Source organism: Ambystoma mexicanum, chromosome 2q (assembly GCF_040938575.1).
Source record: "Ambystoma mexicanum isolate Mex_15411 chromosome 2q, UKY_AmexF1_1, whole genome shotgun sequence".
Lineage (NCBI taxonomy): Eukaryota > Metazoa > Chordata > Amphibia > Caudata > Ambystomatidae > Ambystoma > Ambystoma mexicanum.
Window position 1 is genome coordinate 1117972616 of NC_090924.1, and position 18935 is coordinate 1117991550.

The 18935-nt window shown below is 48.5% G+C and overlaps 1 protein-coding gene across 1 annotated transcript in view; it reads right to left on the reverse strand.

The window, feature by feature from the left end:
* ITGB8 (integrin subunit beta 8) overlaps positions 1 to 18332 on the reverse strand; it is a 461694-nt gene extending 443362 nt beyond the window's left edge. The window contains exon 1 of the mRNA XM_069648474.1: positions 17264 to 18332. Within this exon, the coding sequence (XP_069504575.1) occupies positions 17264 to 17393 (130 nt within the window). The 5' untranslated portion in view covers positions 17394 to 18332. The remainder of the gene's footprint in view (positions 1 to 17263) is intronic.
* Between the last annotated feature and the right edge of the window lie 603 nt (positions 18333 to 18935).

The window sequence follows — 18935 nt, forward strand, 5'->3', positions numbered from 1 at the left end:
TAGGGCCTAAAACGCCTAAGGCTCCAAACTATACTAAAACACTCCTTTTTCAACAGTAGCCCACCTAAGTTCTCTACCCTTGAGTTGTCTACTTATGAATATGATAGGGTGTTCTCTCCCTTTGTCATCTAACTGGGACAAGACAGCTCCAATTCCGGTGTCGCAGGCATCCGTCTGGACGATAAAGGGTCGGCTGTAGTCAGGCGCACTTAACACAGGTGCCCTACACAGACTTTCTTTCAAGCCATCAAAGGCCCTCTGACAGTCTTCAGTCCAATTAACCTTCCTAGGCTGTTTGGGTGAAGTTAGAGCTGTCAGGGGTGCAGCTATGGTTCCATAGTCTGCCATGAAATTGCGATAGTACCCAGTGAGGCCCAAAAAGGCTCTCACCTGGGTTTGAGTAGTGGGAGTCTCCCAGTTCTGTACATCCTGTACTTTACTGGAGAGGGGTTGGATTTGACCCCCTCCTACCTCATGACCAAGATAGGTAACTTTCCCCTGAGCTATCTGGCACTTGGTGGCCTTGATAGTGAGGTTAGCCCTTTTCAAGGCCTGCAACACCTTATCCAGATGTGTCAAATGCTCTTCCCAGGTGGAACTGTAGACGGCAATGTCGTCTAAGTAAGCCACACAAAAGGCTTCCAGCCCACTGAGTGCATGGTTGACCAATCTCTGGAAGGTGGCAGGGGCATTCTTCAACCCAAAAGGCATGACCCTAAACTGGTAGAGTCCCTCAGGTGTTGAGAAGGCCGTCTTTTCCTTGGCATGGTCCGTCAGAGCTATTTGCCAATAGCCTGAAGTAAGGTCAAAGGTGCTCACAAACTTGGCAGCACCGATGGTGTCCACGAGCTCATCAGCCTGGGGCAATGGGTGCGCGTCAGTTTTGGTGACGGCATTGACTCCTCGGTAGTCCACACAGAACCTCCAATCCTTGGTACCCGCCTGGGAACTTGCCTTGGGGACAAGGACCACTGGACTGGACCAGGGACTGGTTGAGGGTTCAATAACACCCAGATCCAACATCTTGGCGACCTCAGCCTGGATGTGGATCTTGACGGTATCTGACATACGGTAGCACCTGCTTTTGACAGGCACACTGTCACCAGTGTCAATTTCATGCTTACACCATGGTGTAAGGCCTGGCTTCAGTGAAAACAGAGAGGCGTACTGTTGGAGCAAAGCCCTACAGGCCCTCTGTTGCTCTGTTGTCAAATCTGGAGAGAGATGTACTCCCTCCACTGAGCCATCCTGAGGGTTGCTATGCAGCAAATCAGGAAGGGGCTCACTCTCATCCTCTTCTTGCCCTGAAGCTAGCAAGAGACATGAGACCTCTGCTCGCCTGTGGAAAGGCTTGAGCCTGTTGACATGGAATACCTGAGGGGCTACCCCAGAGGCACCCATGTCAACCAGATAATTGACTTTGCCCATCTTGGAGATTATCCTGAAGGGTCCAGTCCACTTGTCTGCCAAAGCTCTTGGCTTGGTAGGCTCCATCACAAGGATTTCCTGTCCCGGAGTCCAATCCACTTGTGAAGCTTTAAGGTCATGCCAGTACTTATTCAATTCCTGGCTGGCCTTGAGATTTGCTGTTGCCTGACCCATCATTTGTGTCATCCTCCGCCTGAGGCCTAACACATAGTCCCCCACTTGCTTGGCGGGACCTGGAGGGGTGGCTTCCAAGCCTTCTCGGATCAAGGCGAGGGGCCCCCTCACGGGATGTCCAAAGAGTAACTCAAAGGGGCTGAAACCAACACCCTCTTGAGGTACCTCTCTGTAAGCAAACAGCAGGCATGGCAGGAGGAGATCCCATTTCCTCCTTAGAGGCTCTTCCAAAGCACCTAGCATGCCCTTGAGAGTTTTATTAAATCTCTCAACCAGACCATTGGTCTGGGGGTGGTAAGAGGTGGAGAACTTGTAGGTTACCCCGCACTCTTTCCACATGGTTTTCATGTAACTCGACATGAAGTTGGATCCTCTGTCAGAGACAACCTCCTTGGGGAATCCAACATGGGTGAAAATGCCCAGGAGAGCCCTGGCAACCACCTTGGCCGTAACCGTCCGAAGGGGTATCGCCTCAGGGTACCTGGTGGCATGATCTACCAAGACCAGGATGAACCGATGTCCACCTGAAGTGGGAGGGTCAAGGGAACCGACGATGTCGATGCCCACCCTCTCAAATGGGGTGCCAACCACTGGCAACGGCTGCAGTGGGGCAATGACACTGCCTCCAGTCTTGCCAGACAACTGACAAGTTGGGCAGGTCCTGCAGTGGGACTCCACTTCTACTCCCATCCGTGGCCAGTAGAAATGGGCAGAGAGCCTCTGCTTAGTCTTCTTGGTCCCAAGATGACCAGCCAAGGGCACCTCATGCGCCAACTGCAGTAGGAAGGGCCTGTAAACCTGGGGTACCACCAACCTCTTGCGGGCACCAGGTTCAGGCTTAGTGGGCTCACTAACAAGGAGCTCACCCTCCCAATAAATCCGGAAATTCCTAGGCACCTCTCCTTGTGCCTGGGCCAGGGCCTGTTTCCTCAGTCCCTCGAGAGAGTGGCACTCTCTCTGTCCCTTACAGAAGTCTGCCAGGGAGGGTCCCCCTTCAGCTAACAAGCATTGGAGGTCGGGATGATCCTCCGGGTTGAGAACCTCTCCCACAGGAGAGTCTTCTGCCTCTTCTCCCAAAGGAGTTGAGTTTGGGTTTTCCACTGGACCCAGCCCGTCCGGAGCAGGGATCCCAATGGGTGCTGTCGGAACAGCAGGAAGAGAAGGTGCTCCCTCCACAGAGGTGGCCTTCTTGGTCTTCCTTCTTCTTGCCTTAGGCCTCGCCTTTGGCTCGGGTACCTGACTCACAGCCAGACCCGGGGTCACCTGTGACCTAGTGACGGCAGCAGCAGTCATGGGAAGACCATCCGAGATCAACCCTAACTCTACTAGATCATTCCCTAACAAAATGTTAGCAGGGACATTGTCCTGAACCAGGACAGGAAGCTTCGCTGTCTTGTCGCCAATCAAGAGTGTGACTAAGGCTACAGGTGATAATTTGGGAGGCCCACCAGCTAACCTGGTGGTTTGCAGAGGAGCACCTTCATAGTCCTCTGGCCTGAGCAGGGTCCTGTCCATCACTGTCATGCTTGCCCCAGTGTCTCTCAAACCAGTAGAAGGCTGGCCATTCAAGAGGACACTTCTCAAAAACCTACGGGTGTTCTGTGGGATAGTCGCCAGTACTTCTGCGTACTGGTCCCAGGCCCCAAGGGACACTAAGGAAATCTCTACCGGAGCACCAAATGTGATCCCGGCAGAGGAGGGGAGGACAGTGGCCTCCACCTCGAACACGGGGTAAGGGTAGGTCAGGCTGACAGCCTGTACTCCAAGTGCCTTACCTTTACACTTGGGGTCACCCCTTCTGTGATCCAGAGCCCCACAGTCCCAACAAGCGCCAGGAGTGCGGGGTACGGTACTGGAACCACTGGGAGCCTGCTTTGCAGCAGGTGGACCACTACTCTTATTCCCACCCCCAGATGACTTATCCCCACTAGATTTTTGGGCCTTAGGAGAGGAAGGTTTTGGTTTACCCGACTGTGACTGCTTGGGGGACTCCTCAGCTTTCTGAGAGGCCCCCTTCTCTTTGTCCTTGTCCTTCCCACTGGAGTCCTTAGGGGACACCCGGTGGGAGACCCACTTGTCAGCCAACCTAGCCAGCTTAAAGGGGTCCAAAATGTTCTGGTCAGCCACATACTGACGCAGCTCTGGTGAACAGGCTTCAGAGAAATGCTCAAAAAACAAGAGGTGGGACAATTCAACAAAAGTCTTAACCTGGTATCCATCGATCCACCCCATCATGTTCATGTGCGCAGCACTCACCCAGTCAACCCAAGACATATTCTCCTTTTTCTTAAAATCCCTGAACCTTCTAAGGTATTGGGTAGGTGTCTTGCCGAACTTGGCAATCAAAGCAGACTTCATACACTCGTACTGACCCCTTTCTTCCACACTCAGCTTCAGAATACAGTCATACCCGGTTTGAGGCACTCTGCTTAACAAACACTTCGCCCAATCTCTTTTATCCACATCATGAATCTCACAAGCCATTTCAAACGCTTCAATCCATTGGAGGATATCCGAACCCTCCGCAAATACACCAACCAAATCTTTCATAAACTTGGTGGCGGGGGACCTGACACTCTCACTGGTTCTAGCTGAAGTCTCCACTCTAGCTTTCTCTAGTTGGATCCTCTGACATTCAGTGTCCTGGCTCTTGAGTTCAAGGTCCTTATTTTTGCGTTCAAGATCCCTATTCTTGAGCTCCACTTGTTGAGCCAACTCCTCTTTCTTAAGCTCAGCATCTATTTCCAACTTGCGGTATTCAAAGGCCAATTTCATCCTTAATAACTCAAGCTCTAAGGAATTGCTGGAGTTTGGAATAGAGGCAGCAGGAATGGCGGCATTCCCAGAAACAGATTCAGCAGAAACCCCAGGGGCAGAGTCCTCATTGGTTGCATCCCCCCCCTCATCAAGAGTTTCACTATCAGTCTGGTAGTCCACCAGGGCAGCTATCAGCTCAGTCCTAGACTTCTCCACAAAGTCTAACTCCCTAGCTTCACAAGCACTCTGGAGAGCCTCCAAGCTCATCCGAGTTAATTTGCCATTCGCAACAGACTCCATTGTTTGTAATGCAGTTACCTTGTACACCACTAAACCTTAATTCAATAAAGGGCAAATATCCTTTGTACGTGGCACGGTTATACACTGATTCTTAAAACCATAAGCATCCCACCGCTGCCACCAGTGTGAGAGAACGGGCCTCAACGACCGGTGGGGGGTGTCTGTACTCCCACTCCCTATATGGTGGAGGAGAGGCACAGGAGACCCCAGCCAAGATTCTCTATTCGGTAGCAATGGCCGAGCAATCAAGGCCTAGCTTCTCAGGAGGTGATGCAGGCTGGTTCTTAAGTACAGTGTATCCCCAAGCCCCCACAAAGGAATATCCACACTCGGTATTGGTTAGAACACAATCTTTATATAATCAATAGTTAAGGTTATGTACATTTATCATAGTAACTCACTTTGTACTCTGGCAAAATCTACAATGGCAAATATTTACAATCCTAAAGTGGTACCACCCTAGATCTCATTGAAGTGCATGAACAATACTGTACAATGTCACACAGACCAATAGAGGGAAACCAGCAATAGAGAGAGGAGAGGAAATAAGAGGGTTGAGCAATAGGCAGAATACTGACCCCTACCACTAGGCACAGTTCTGTGTGGAGATCCCCCCACCTGGGCAACCTGTAAAGAAAGATATAACACAAGCCCAGTCCATATATTGCTCTGTAAGTCTTATTCTCCCCTATAATGTTTCTACCCCCCCAATGTACCTGGTGGAGTCGAGTTCCTCGAAAAGGCGTCGACAAACGTCGAGGGACTCGCTGTTCGGCGACGGGGAATCGAACGTCCGTCGACAAACGAGGTAGAACGATGTCGAAGAGGCGGCAGCTTCGTCCGAGCGGTGCTCGTCGGGGTCGGGGCGTCGGCGTCCTGCAAGGCGGAGGTGTGCGGGGCACCTCGATGACAATAGTTCTGGACCGCAAACATTGTAGAGACGGGAGCCCAGCACGGGCGTCGAGTCGTCCGAGTCTTTGAGGTCGTCGGGTAGCGGGAAACCCACCGGCAGGTTTCTCCTCGGCGCGTTGGTCATCCTCGACTTCTCCAGCAGGATAAGCGGTCGACGAAGCGGTCGAGAGAGTCCTTCGATTGAATGTTCTTAGGCAAAGGAGCGGACGGCTCCGGTCGTCGGCGGCACGGCGTCAAGTGGTTCCCACGGCTGGGCAACACAACTTCGATGGGCCTCCAGCGGTTACACAAACCTGCGAACCCTGGTCGACGGCAATGGACTTCGACAGCGTCGATGTCCGGATGCTTCACTTCGATCTCCTCGGCGGTCCCGTCTCGGGTCGGCAGCCTTTCGAGGGTCTGATTTCCAGGGCGCTTCGGCGAAGATTCAGCGGTGCTCGATGGTCCCTCGGAGCACGGGAAGAGGGCGCCTTACCAGGTCCTCTCTCGGATCAGTCCTCGACGAATTCGGTAACCTTCAGATCTGTCGAAGCAAATGCAGCAGCAAGTCTTCTTCTTCCAGCTGGACGTCGAGGATCAGCAGTTCCAGTTACTCTTGAGTGGAGACTCAGCTTCTGAACGCTTCTGAACAATTTTCAGTGGTGAGAGGTCCCCAGATATACTATCCTCTCTCTCATCCACGCTGCTGGCACACACCCAGCAGCCAATCATACTGCAGGGCATTCATGCAGTCAGTCAGCCAATCAGGCACACAGTGCATTCAGGCCACACTCCTCCCTTTCAGACACTCACAACAAGGAATGTGGATTGGGACAAGTACCCAGCCATTCAACACTACACACTGCATTCAGGCCAGTTTCGGGCAGAGCTGTCTCAGTCTTTGTCTCACATGCCAGAAACCAGACAACCACAACAAGGAGTGTATATTGGTCACACACTCCATTCACCCAGGTCCCACCCACAGGAGGTACCCATAACATACAGTCACTGGGAAGGCTCCAGCCAGTCTAGCTGGGCCTTCACAACAATACCATACATGGAACTTCCACCCAACAGCCAGTCAGGGGGAAGGGACAGAGTCAGGGCTTCCCAGGACTTTGGGAAAAACAAGACAACTGGCAATAGAAAGCAAGAGGCCACAGGGGCCATCTTGTTTCTATCAGGAATCAACTGATCCCAATGGCAGGGCCTGGGTATCCCAACATGGAGGACACCCAGAGCACCTGTCACATTCAGCATGGAGCTGCCACCAGCCCATACCCTGCTCTGTGGGCCACCCACAGGTGCCCAACAACATACACTAGGGGCACAGGGTTGTACCCCTACCCATGGGTGCCATAAGGGTATCCCATGGGTCTGTTCACCAAACCAAAAGAGAGCTGCACTGCCAGGAGTCCCACATGGACTCCTGGGCAGAAAACATGACAGAACACACGATAAAAGGCAGTAATAGGACAAGGATTCAGAGGCCCTGTCCCTCAGATGCATTTCCAGCATCACAAGCGATAACTGTCAATGTGAGGAAAAGTGAAATTGTGGCCTGTGAATGTAAAAGTGATAAAGGTAGAGAAACAAGGTGAAACTGAATAATGATCTCTCAGAGCGAGAAAGTGCAACAGCCTCCTAATGTGAGGGACATTCCCCACTGTAAAATTCTTGGCATAATGAACACTTTATAAATAGGGTACAAGCAATCTCCACACTGTCTAAAAGATCAACACCCTAATTATAGTGTGGTATGGTGTGGTGTTCCAAGATGAGGAAATAAACACACTGCTTACACAGTCTTAAATCCACATATTTGCTTCCAGTTTTCCCAGATACTCTTGAAGTTGTGTCCAACAATGTTTGGTGTCAATTTAAAATGACTTGCACAAGGTCCTGCGGCCTGCTAACTTTGCCTGTATGCATTTCAGGACCTGAATTTGAAAATGAAAGTGATTGCCTGTATTGGCATGGATAATGAACAAAACTGATAGCACTGAATTGCACAGCAATGTATTTGCTGAACAGGGTGTGTCAGTGCTGAACAGGGGGCATATAACTATCTCACAGCATGCTGTCATGCTCATGAGTCAGTACTTGATTTACGGTACACAGTTCATACCAGAGGAAAAAAGAAATTTCCCCACCGAAAATTGCTCAGGGTCAGTTGTTTTTTTTAAAAACCTGACCAGCTGTATTAGGATTGGTCGCTATAGTAGCTCATGCACTTTTATTCAATAAACTAATATATTTTACTTTGCATATTGGTGTATGTGACAGATTCAAGCAATTAACCCTGTCAAAGAAATCTAGGAATTCCAATCTACCAGGGTGTTGACCCTGACATTCACGATTGGTGTGCCGCCAATGATCTTTGTCTGAATGCCAGAAAGACCGAGATCCTCATAATTGGCACACCTTTAGCATCCTTTCCCCTCACTCTCTGTCCGGCCTCCCTTGGCCCTCCTCCAACCCCACCTGCGAGGCTAAGAACCTCGGGGTCATCTTTCACTCCACACTTTCCTCCCCTGCCCACATCTGTGATGTCTCTAAAAAGTCAAACTTTCTACTGCACCTCCTTAGAGGTACCCTGTCTTTCCCTTCCTTCCCCCAGAAGCTCATTGTCTCCCAAGCTCTGGTTCTCTCTAGGTAAGACTATTTTAACAGCCTCTTTCTAAATCTACCAGCCTCTACTCTCCACTCTCTGCAACTAATCCAGAACAGGACTGCGAGACTTGTCCTTGGCCTCAAACCCTGGGATCGTATCTCTCCAGATCTGAAATCTCTCTATTGGTTCCCAAGGGATGCAAGGATTAAATTCAAAACCCTCTGCATTATCCACAAGGCTTTCTGGGGTCTGGGTCCAAAATACCTTCAGCTATCCCTCTGCAAATACTTCCCTTCTCGAGCTCTTCGCTTCTCTACCTCTAACTCCCTCAGGGTCAGTCGTTTTTCAAAGAAACGAGCTGGGGGTAGATCTCTGTCTTTGACTGAGGCCTCCCTCTGGAACAGCATCCCTGCCACTCTAAAACTTGAGGAGAACCATCCCTGGTTCCAGAAGCACCTCAAGACCTTCCTCTTTGCTTCTGCCTTCGCTGCCCCTCTCTCCTGCTGATCTGTTCTCTCTTGGCACCGTGCACCTTGCCACCCTCTTTCCTCCGGGCCCAGGTACCTGCTCACCCTGCCACTCTCCCACACTGCCTCCGGGCCACCCCTTGCACTGGGGTCTGTATCTGTACCCATACAGTCCCCCCCTTTTTCTTCCTGCACTTATCAGACCTAGCATGTCTGCTGCCTTAAACCCAGCACTTGCCACTTGCTGGCTGCACTACCACTGTCTGTTGCCTTTATTATTAATGTATTAATTATTATTTATCTGTTTCTCTTTTGCTCTGCACTTTATACTTTTCCCCCCTTACATGCACTTTTCCCCTCCCCCTCTCCCATGCACTTGCGTGTTCTCAATGGGCCTAGTAAGATTGTTGTTTTGTTCTCCCCTGTTCCCTTCCCTTGCCTTGTCGCGATGTGTACGAGTGCAATAGAAATAAAATATCAATTCAATTCAATTCAGAGCGTGTCCTGCCCCAGAGGAGAAGTGAGCGAGTGACAATGGCCCCAATATCTGTTTTCCCCTCTCATGTGCATGGTTGAAAATTAAGAGAATCGCTCTTGGTCACCCCGTGCCTACCGTTCAAAGTGATGGCCAGTGTTCTCTGGTTTGCCTTGCAGGGTCTCCTGTAATGTACAAGCAACAATCCAACCCACAAGAGAGTGAACTGTTGAAACTACAACGACCAGACTTCCCAGTGGCAAACGAGAAAGTCTCAGATCTATGCAGAGGGAAGCTCCCAGGAGACAAGAACAAGGAAACACACAGCTTACTGCTCGCCTAAAGCACTGGTGCCTTGCTGCAGCACACCAGGAAAGTGGAGACCAGCAGGGTCACGCTGGAAAAGGGGAAGGGGCTTAAAGACTGTAGGGAACTTTCATTCAAAGAAAAGATGCAGAAAAGCACGCGATTTTAAAAGAAGCATGTAAGCTGTGGCCTTTGCACAGTCTGATGAATGCTATGGAGGCATCAGCGATGTTCAGCCTAAACTCTCCTCCCATGTGGCCAGGGGAAGAGACCTGCTACCTGATCCTGACCCTAGGGTTGGATTATGATGGATTATCAGATGGGAGGAAAACTTTCATTGTTCACAGGACTGCTTTACCCGTTACCGTAGAAGCACATTTCCATATAAGGACATATTCCACACCTCATAGAAATCCTCCATTAGAATGTTCTCTCTCTTCTGAGCATGCTCTTAAAATGCTTGGAAAGAATTGTGGGAGGAAACACTCTTAATTCATTTGTGCGTGAATATATCATGGCCAGAGTGATTTCCTTAGTTCCAATCATCCCCTTCACCATAACGTATTCATCCTCTTGGTCTCTCTTGACCGCCCTCAGGGAACATATTTGCTTAACAGTAGCAGTGTGGTTGATCTTTGTGCGGCTCGACGCCTCGACGTTGGAGAGTGCTTTCCTCTAGTTTCTGACATGGAGCTCGGAGCCGAGGTGATTCGAGAAGCTGCTTACTACAGTAGCAAACCTTTCTTGTCAGTAGTCCTGAGCAGCCTTGAAGCAGCCCTGAGGTTAAGGAGGAAGGGTGTGCAAGGAGTGTTGCAGTCCGGTCAGCCAAGCAAGGTGGGAAAGGAGGGGAAAGTTGTTCAGCATGCGCTAAACTCTCCTGAAGTCCCTGGCCAGAAACATTCAACTCCAGCGCTATGGCCAGCTGTAAGCTTCACTCCGATGGAAGCATAGCCATGAGAGCGTAGCGAACACATAAGCGGCTCTGGGATATCAGGAACAGGGGTAAGATAAGCTGGTCTGCTTATACTGCTGACTCCCTGCCTGTGGCCGCATGTTTACCTGCCACTGTTTTTTTTTTGCGGGTGGGGGGGATTAACTGTTTCAAACCTAACATCTCTTCAGGACTGACTCGGGTGACTGTGGGGTGGTGCTTCACCCTTTGAGCCCGAAGTGTGCCATCAATAAGGAAAACACAACATGTTAGACTACTGACTGGTGTAAACCGCTGCACCTAAATACAGCCAGACCCGTTGCTGTAGTGGGCATTATCCAAATGTCCAAACTGCGCAATAGAAAGCTAAAAATCAAAGGAAAGGGGCGCACTGCACTACAAGCCCATGTGGAACTTGAAAGGCTGTGTGAATTGCAGCAACTTCAACTGTAAGGGACTCCAGTGGAACTAAATGCAGTTCCTAATGAAGTGGAGCCCTCTATTAGACAGCAGCCAAGTGTATCTATGTGGTTGTCCGCAGAAGACAAGGGTAACAAATGGGAATGACATACTGAGCTGGCCCTTGAAATAAGTTGTACTCCCAGCCTGTACTCTGAAGCACTGGAAATGCCTCAATAAGGAGGCTCAGTGTCAGACTAAGGGGATAACTGGAAGTGAACTGCTGCTCATGGGAAAAGTCCATGTAACTTTTGCCAATTCAAACCTTACGTCCACTAAGATTGACGTAAATGCTGTGACAGACAGAAATGAAGTGATATGTTATTTATAACGCATTTAATACCCAGAGGTTTATAAGCGCGGACTGAGGAATCGGACCTGTATTGCTCCGTGTCATCTTGCTTCCAAGGCATGCAGGTTGCCGCTGAGCTATCCTCCCGAGACATAAATAGTGAGTCCCGGGGATCAATAGACAATCAAATTCCCACTGTGACAAATACTGAAGATCAGAGTATACTGGACCAGTCTTTTGAGAAACTCTGTAAGGATATGGACGGCATAAGGGAGCACTCCCACTGAACAAGCAAACAAAGTATGCTGCAGTGCCAATCAGGAAATTATAGACCCGTAACTGGTCATGAATATGAGTTGAGTGCCTTAAACAGTTCATTAATAGATCCTCAGAATTCACAAAGGATTAGACAAGGCCAGACCATAACATTAAACAATAATTATTTTACCCCTAAGATCATCATGTTGCAGAGAGACTCGAACATCATGCCACGGATGGAGACCCTAGGACCAGCATCGATTTCAACACTTCACTTAGTGCTGTAATCCCTGTTGAGGCTATATGACAATGTAAAGGAGTTGGTTCGGGAGAATGCCTTAAAACTACATTCCGTGAATCAAGGGTTGAGCAAACTGTTGACTAATAAGCCAGAATTCCCATGCCAGTGTAAGATGAGGGGTCTTGATCCTGAAACTAAGGAAGGGGCAGAGGAAATGGTAACTAGTATGACTGAAATCCAACCACTAGAGGAGGTAAGGGTGGAAAAAAAGACTGTCCAGGAGAATTTGCAAGAGTCAGTGAGACCCAACCATGATCTCTAGACAGACCGACACTGCTCATTCAATTGTGCCTCAGGGAGAGGCAAACCATATTGAAACAGGGGAAAATGATAAAGGGTTTTCAGGCCCTGAGATCTGACGACATTCAAAGGGTGGCATTTCCAAAGAAAGGCCCTGAGAGGTCAGTTTGCTATTACACCTCCAATTTGATTGCACAAATTATCTGGAACAACCGAGAAGCCCTTAAGTCTGTCGGCTACCAGCTGGGACAATTAAATACACAGGAGGAGGTTGAGGCATATGTGTCCCCTGTACAGTCACCACAGACTCCAGAAAGCACTGTATCAAATAGGTCTGGAAGCCCAGCAGTGGGAAGACCAGATTTAGAAGAATGGTCCTGGCAGGAAACACAATTGAAATGCTTAAAAAAACAGGGCTAAACAGTCGAGTCTTTGAGGGAGGTCCCCTGAGAGTAATGTCTTTTGGAGAAAATGGGGGAATTACTAAAGGTTTGCAGGATTGTATTGAGTGTAATATCACAGCACAGGAGTGGGTAAACTACATCACCAAAACATACTCTATGCCCTATGATGATGATGAAGGTGAACTAACTTTATTCAATTTGGGGACGAACAGTGTGATTTTGGGTGCCAGATTGACAATGTACTATGGACAATTGGCATGACAAACCCTTCAAGGGTTCTTGGCCCCGACAACATTCCTCCGGCTTCAATTAAAAGTAAACTGGAGGTCTGGGCCAATCCTCTGTGGGACGTATTTAGTCATGTCAGTCGATCACTCACAGTTCCCTACACGTGGAGAGAATCTCTTGTCATTCCTATTTTTAAGCAAAGAGACCGGAAGGATCCTAGGAACATTAGACCTATAGCCCTCTTGGACTCCACTAGCAAAATATTTGGAACCCTTCTCCTAAGGGAACTCAAGGCAGAAATTACAACATGAAACCTGCTATCCCAATATCAGATCAGGTTTTGTGCAGGAATGGGAACATCTCAAGATGCCCTGACTACGTCACATCTGATGGCAGCTGTTAAAAACCGAGCAGTAGGCACAGTTTACATGGCATCGATAGATATGTCAAATGCCTTCGATACCGTAAGCAGATCAAGGCTCTGAAGGAAACTCCTAGCAATGAAAATGCCGACTAGGTTGTTTCAGCTCTTGGCATTACTGCATATGGACACTACACTAGAGATGATGCTGAGCAGGGAAGGAGCTACGACGGACACTATTGCTACATATCTGGGTTTACGGCTGGGATGTGTCGGGGCTCCAACTCGGGTCAATCTCTACCTGGCCGACCCTAAAAAAGTCTGGGAGGGAGGCACAACCAACTCTGTTAAACTGGGCTCAGTATCCCTCGGTTGGATTGCCTTTGCAGATGACGTTGCTTTGCTTGACCTGACACCATATGGGCTGCAGAGGAAGTTAAACTTTTTTTTTCAATTATGCAGTAGAAAACAACCTCAAGACAAATGGTTAAAGTCCAAGGTTATATTTTTTTCTAACAAAAGGCGGCCTAAGTCCTTGATATGGCGTGTGGGAGGAAGCCCCCTTTAGAGGGTTCAGTCCCTCAGACACCTGGGGTACCACATTACCAACACGAGCTCCAGGGAGGGTTGGAAATAACTGATTATGGAAAAATGTGCGCCTCTGTTGGTAAAAATCAAGCAGGTCTATTTTCAGCTGTGCCACTATTTGTTAAAACCTCTGTTGCACTACTACTTGTCTAGCGTGGAAGCGGTGCTGTTGTTTGGTTTGGATCTGTCCTTAAATGATCTGGGGGAGTACCTCAACTCAGTTCAAGGGATGCTTTGTAAAAAAACATTGGGACTCACAAACTCAACCCCGAACTCAATCATCAGACAGGAGTTTAGACTAATCTCACTGGCAACTAGAGCCAAGTGGAGAAAATTGGCTGAATTTGCCAAACTACTAAACCTGCGAGCAATGTCCCTCTACCAGAGTTGGGGTGAAGACCAGACTAGAGAGTCTGGTGCTAGTATAACAGCATTCAAGGAACAGATGACTGAAACACTCTCGGTAATTGGCTCCTCTAAAGAGGAGCTTTCTACCAACTCGGCCACAGTAAAGAAGAAGCTCTTCAAATACGATTGGCCGGTCCCTTCAGACCAGCTGGGAACTTACACGCTGTATGGCGAGTATGTCAAATTCCTTACAAAAAGGAAAGAGATTCCAACGTATATTCTTATCTTTCCCTGCCCAAAATTGAGGGCAATTTACCTTTGCTTTTGACTTAAACAAAACCACATGCTAGAAGAAACAAGCAAGTGGTACTCGGGTCTGGGTAACCAGACTTGTAGGTTTTGCACCAACTGTACCACTGAAGAGACTACTAAACATCTAGTAACTCATTGTCCAGCATTGGTTGATGAAAGGAATAGATACTTTGGGATCTTAACAGTGAGTAATGTTATGTGAACTGGCCTGATGGGAGTGCAACGGCACTCTGTGGGTTTCTTGCCTTACTAATGAAGAACATTGAAGAGCTAAGAAAATAGTCTATTTAATTCTGTACCAACGTTGGATTAATTTAACACAAGATGATGATGCAAACATAATTAATTTTAATGTAACTATGTATTATGATGTATCTTTTTTTATTTTATTTTTATTTATTTTGTTCTCTCCTTTTTGCATGTAATAGTGAAAGGTTTGTACACTTGTTGTTTGAACCAAAACACTAAATTAAAAAAAAATAAAAAATACAATAATGTGCTTAACAGAATGGTGGCACCACACATCTTAGTTGGTGTGGATGTAATGAAGTGATATGGATATTGGTAGCATTTGAAAGTCAATTGATCCCGATGGAGTAAATGTGTCACTTGGAGTCATATTATATCAGGTTATGATGCCTAAAGCTTATTCTAGCTATTGTTGCTCTTATACACAGACGTAAAGCCCTTCTCGAACTTTGTATAGACAGTACCATGATAAGGTAACCCCTCCCCAAATCCCCCCAGTCCCTTTCATTGAACAGCAGATTGGTGTGTACATTGATTAGCAGCTGCCTTCTTTCACCCCCCTACAGCCCCACTCGCTTTGACCATGTTACTGAAAATATCAAGGTTTTTAAACAGTGCTGACAGCTGACCCATTCCATTGTAGGATAGGCCATTGTGCACCCCTCAACCTCGTCAGACTTGCTCATCTCGTCATTTACCAGTCTTCCATCTCCTGCCCACCTCACCCCAAGTTCTAGGTACTGCAAATACGTTTGGATGATTCATTTGCATTCCAGAATCCAACAGTCAGCTAAACGAGAAACTAAGAAAAGTAAGGATGACATTCAGAAGGTGCCTTTATTTATTTATTTATTTTATTTATAGAATCGAGCTGTTCGTATAAAATGTTCAAAATTAAATCAAGGTGCCTTTATATGTATTCAAGTGATCTGTGGTGCTTCGTCTGAGACCTCCTCTGTCTTTGGTGTTCTCTTTCTCAAGGGCAGCCTTCTCTCTCCACCATAGATGTCCATACCGTCCCTCCTACTGATCCAGGTCAGTTTGTTGTCAATTTCACTCCCCTGGCAGGATCATCGGCTTTTGCCTGGACTGCTTCATCTGAACACCAGGCGTGATGGTCCCCCAAACTTGAAGGCACGCACAAACCAGTATGTACATCTGTGGTGTATCGATTCCTGTCCCAGCTTGCTGGTCATATACCTTGTTTCCTTTCATCTTTGAGTATAGCTGTTGAAAGGAAGTTGAAAGGATTCTATGAAAACCCAGTCAAGGTCATCGCTTTCAGCCAATTAGCCATTAAGAGGAGCGTCTCCTTGTCGGTAAAGTGATAGAATTTGTCCAGGACATCTTCACGCATCAGTGTTTCTGTTTATGCTCTTGGTCCACTCAGGGTGCTCCATAACATACAATGTCTACTGCATAATAGTGTTGGAATCCAGACATCCATAAATGGTCTGGTGACTGCATCATGGTATTCACCTCTCACACTGAGCATTTTTTGCAGAGAGTCGTACGGGTGCACATCATGCTAGGCAGTTGATCAGATTTTGGTCATAGAAATAGCAATAGTTAAACAGATGAATCAAAACAGGTGAGTCTTAAGAAATCTGCAGAATTTCAGTTCAAGTGGTATTTGAGGACTGCTTGAATGGAATTCCAAGTTGAAGAATCCAAGAAGCCACTAGAACCAGATGCCAGTGACCAGGTGGCTTTGGAACACAATCTGAGGAACCAAGTCTGCTGACGGGTGATGACTGATCAGGCTGTGATTACAGCCTGATGCGATGAGTCTGGCCTGACCCAGAAATGAAGGAATGGAAACTGTAAAACCATCAATTGCATGAATTCAGCAAAGTAGTGAAGTGAGCAACAGTCAGACCTGCAAGCTCTTTACGCCCTCTTTTTTTGTAGCTTTCTCCTGTATTCCTTGAAAAATATTATTTTAATCTAGGGAAGTATTGATTTAAAGGGCTCATCTGAAGTGTCCTTGTTGCACTGTAGACAGGAAAGTCAATGCAGAGACTTAGAAAAAAAAGTGAGCGAATACTGAAATATGCAAAAACAAGTAAATGGTCTAATCGATTAGTGTGACATTGTTTTTGACCACGTTTCAATTTTTAAAGAAATACCCTCTCTTGAAACCCGAGGTCATCAATAAGACCATTAAGATTGGTCCCTGGTGTTCTGATAGGACGCTTAGCGATGATGCACGAGTCCGATCTCCCTTTCAAAGATGGGATGTTCAGTAATTAACACAATACAATCATCTCATAGCAAGACAAATTGCAACAATGAGAGACTGGTCCAAGTGCAACATAGAGAGACTGGTCCAAAAGTGACGGTGCGGATATGTTTACACTAAGGTATTCCGAGGGCTTCCCTCGCTCCGTGACAGGTGTACATCGCAGAATGACTCGGCTTTGACGCGTCGCGTTGGAGAAGTAGCCTGCACAGTTCTCGCATGGCAGCGCCCACCTGTAACATTCTGGTGTAGTATGCCCCGTCTTTAAAAAAACGCAGCAGGGGGGCTGACGAATGCTGGAGGCTTGGCCAGAATAATGGGACCAGAAGTTTCAGGTGTGAGTCTGAATGTGCATGCCAGCATATAAACATGCCAACATGCACAGTGAGTGCATTGCTCGATGCGCACGCTACACAGTGGAGTCAGTAGACAAGAAAGCCCAGTGGAATAAGACCTGAGGTGAATACATGTTACTAGCAGGACCAGGTCAATCTAAAAGAGCGACATAATAAAGGCACGTGCGGGTGGAAGGCATCTGCCAGGCAGGTTCCATAGTACCATGGACGCCGCACAGTCCTTTCAATCACGGACACTTTTTAAACAACCACTATTCCAAAAAACGTAAAAGTGAAACTTACCACAGTGGCAAAGTGCGACGAGGAGTGAAAGCAGGTGAAGTGCCAGGATCGTTACGGCTGGAGCTCCACCGCCGCAGGGTTTCAGCGCCCCACCCGCAATAGCAAGAGAAGGCAGGGCCCGCGTCCACATTTTGCCGAGAGGGCGTCGGGCACCCCGGACCGGGCCACACTGCTGCGGGGGTTGTGGCTGGCAATAAGACCAGGGCTGTTCATGTGCCGCCTGCAGGGGGCGCTACGAGCAGCTGTGAGTGGCCAGTCAGTGGCAACCCGCTGCATGGCGGGTCACGGGCGGCACACAGTAACTGGGGCAGCTCCCCGAGGTGCCGGTCGGGAATCCCAGAGCATTGCTGGCTGAGCCCAGTGAAAGACAAAGCAACTCAGTGACTGCAGCCGCGCCAGGGGGGCTCCCCGCTTCTCTGCACACAAAGGGCGCCTGTTACTCGCTGCTCTGTGCCTGCCGCGCTCCCTCCATTGCAGGAGCGAAAGGGAAAGTTTATTCGACTGGCAATGCTGATCGCACAGGTGGCCTTGAAGCCACCGGGACTTTTCGGTGCCTCGGCTGGAGGCGCTCGCCCCTCCTCCTGTCCCAAAACAAAGGGAAAGAGCGACGGAGGAGGAGAGGCCTCATCTCACCAACACCCCCAACCAGATACACTCCCCCCACAACCTGCAAAGGAGGAGAGCCGAGGGCTGCACGCGTGCCAGCAGCGGCAGTTCGCTGTTTCACGCTGGAGGGGCGCTTAATTAGCAGACGGAAGGGATGCAGATACGGTGGAACCCTGAAGTAACACGAGGCCGAATAGTCCTGATAGCGCCTAAGGCAGCAATGCCACAATGTCTCAGAATTCAAAAATAAAAAATGCATGACGTACATTCCAGCGCTGATACATTGCACACATCTCAGAATACAGAATCCCGGCACTTCACTTCACATCAAACCCCAATCGCAAATGACCGCACATCACCGAGATGACATGACACAATACGTCAGATATGGCAGTGAAATGGCACTAGCCCAGGAATGTGTGGAAGTGACTGTTAGCCAGCCCCTATTCTCCGAAGGAAGGTAACACGGTGCCTAGCAGTAGGCAGGGGCTCACGCACGCTGCCCACTGGCCCCCACCTCCACGTCGCTGCACAGGAGGCTGGGCTCTCTTGGCTGTTGCTGGGAAACTGCTTTGCACATTGCCGAGGCGGGCGCGTAGGCGGGACATTAGTGAGGCATGAAGTCACCGCCTCATTTGCTCACTCCCCTCTATCCATTGCTTTCTTGTACACGGGGGCTGTGTGTGTCAGTCTCGACGGGAAAGAACAGACTGCCTCTCCCCATCATTGTATCACCTTTTGTACGTTTCGCTCTTTGGTTTCCACATGCTCCCATACAATGTTTTTAATGTCCTGGAGGGGACGACGCATCGCATCTTATCCGCTCTATCAACTGAACTACTGGTATCCTCTAACTATGCACGCAAGTAGAATGTTCAGTGAGTTTATCTGACCACCTACGAGTTAACTGTTACAAAGCATGGCGTACGAAAACGTTTACATGGAATGATCGGAGAGTGTACCATTGTAAAGAATGCTAATTCCCCTCGAAAAGTAGTTTCGTCTGTCAGCAGTGGCCCTTATTATCTCTTTGTTTGTACATAATGAAGATATGAAGATTAGGGAG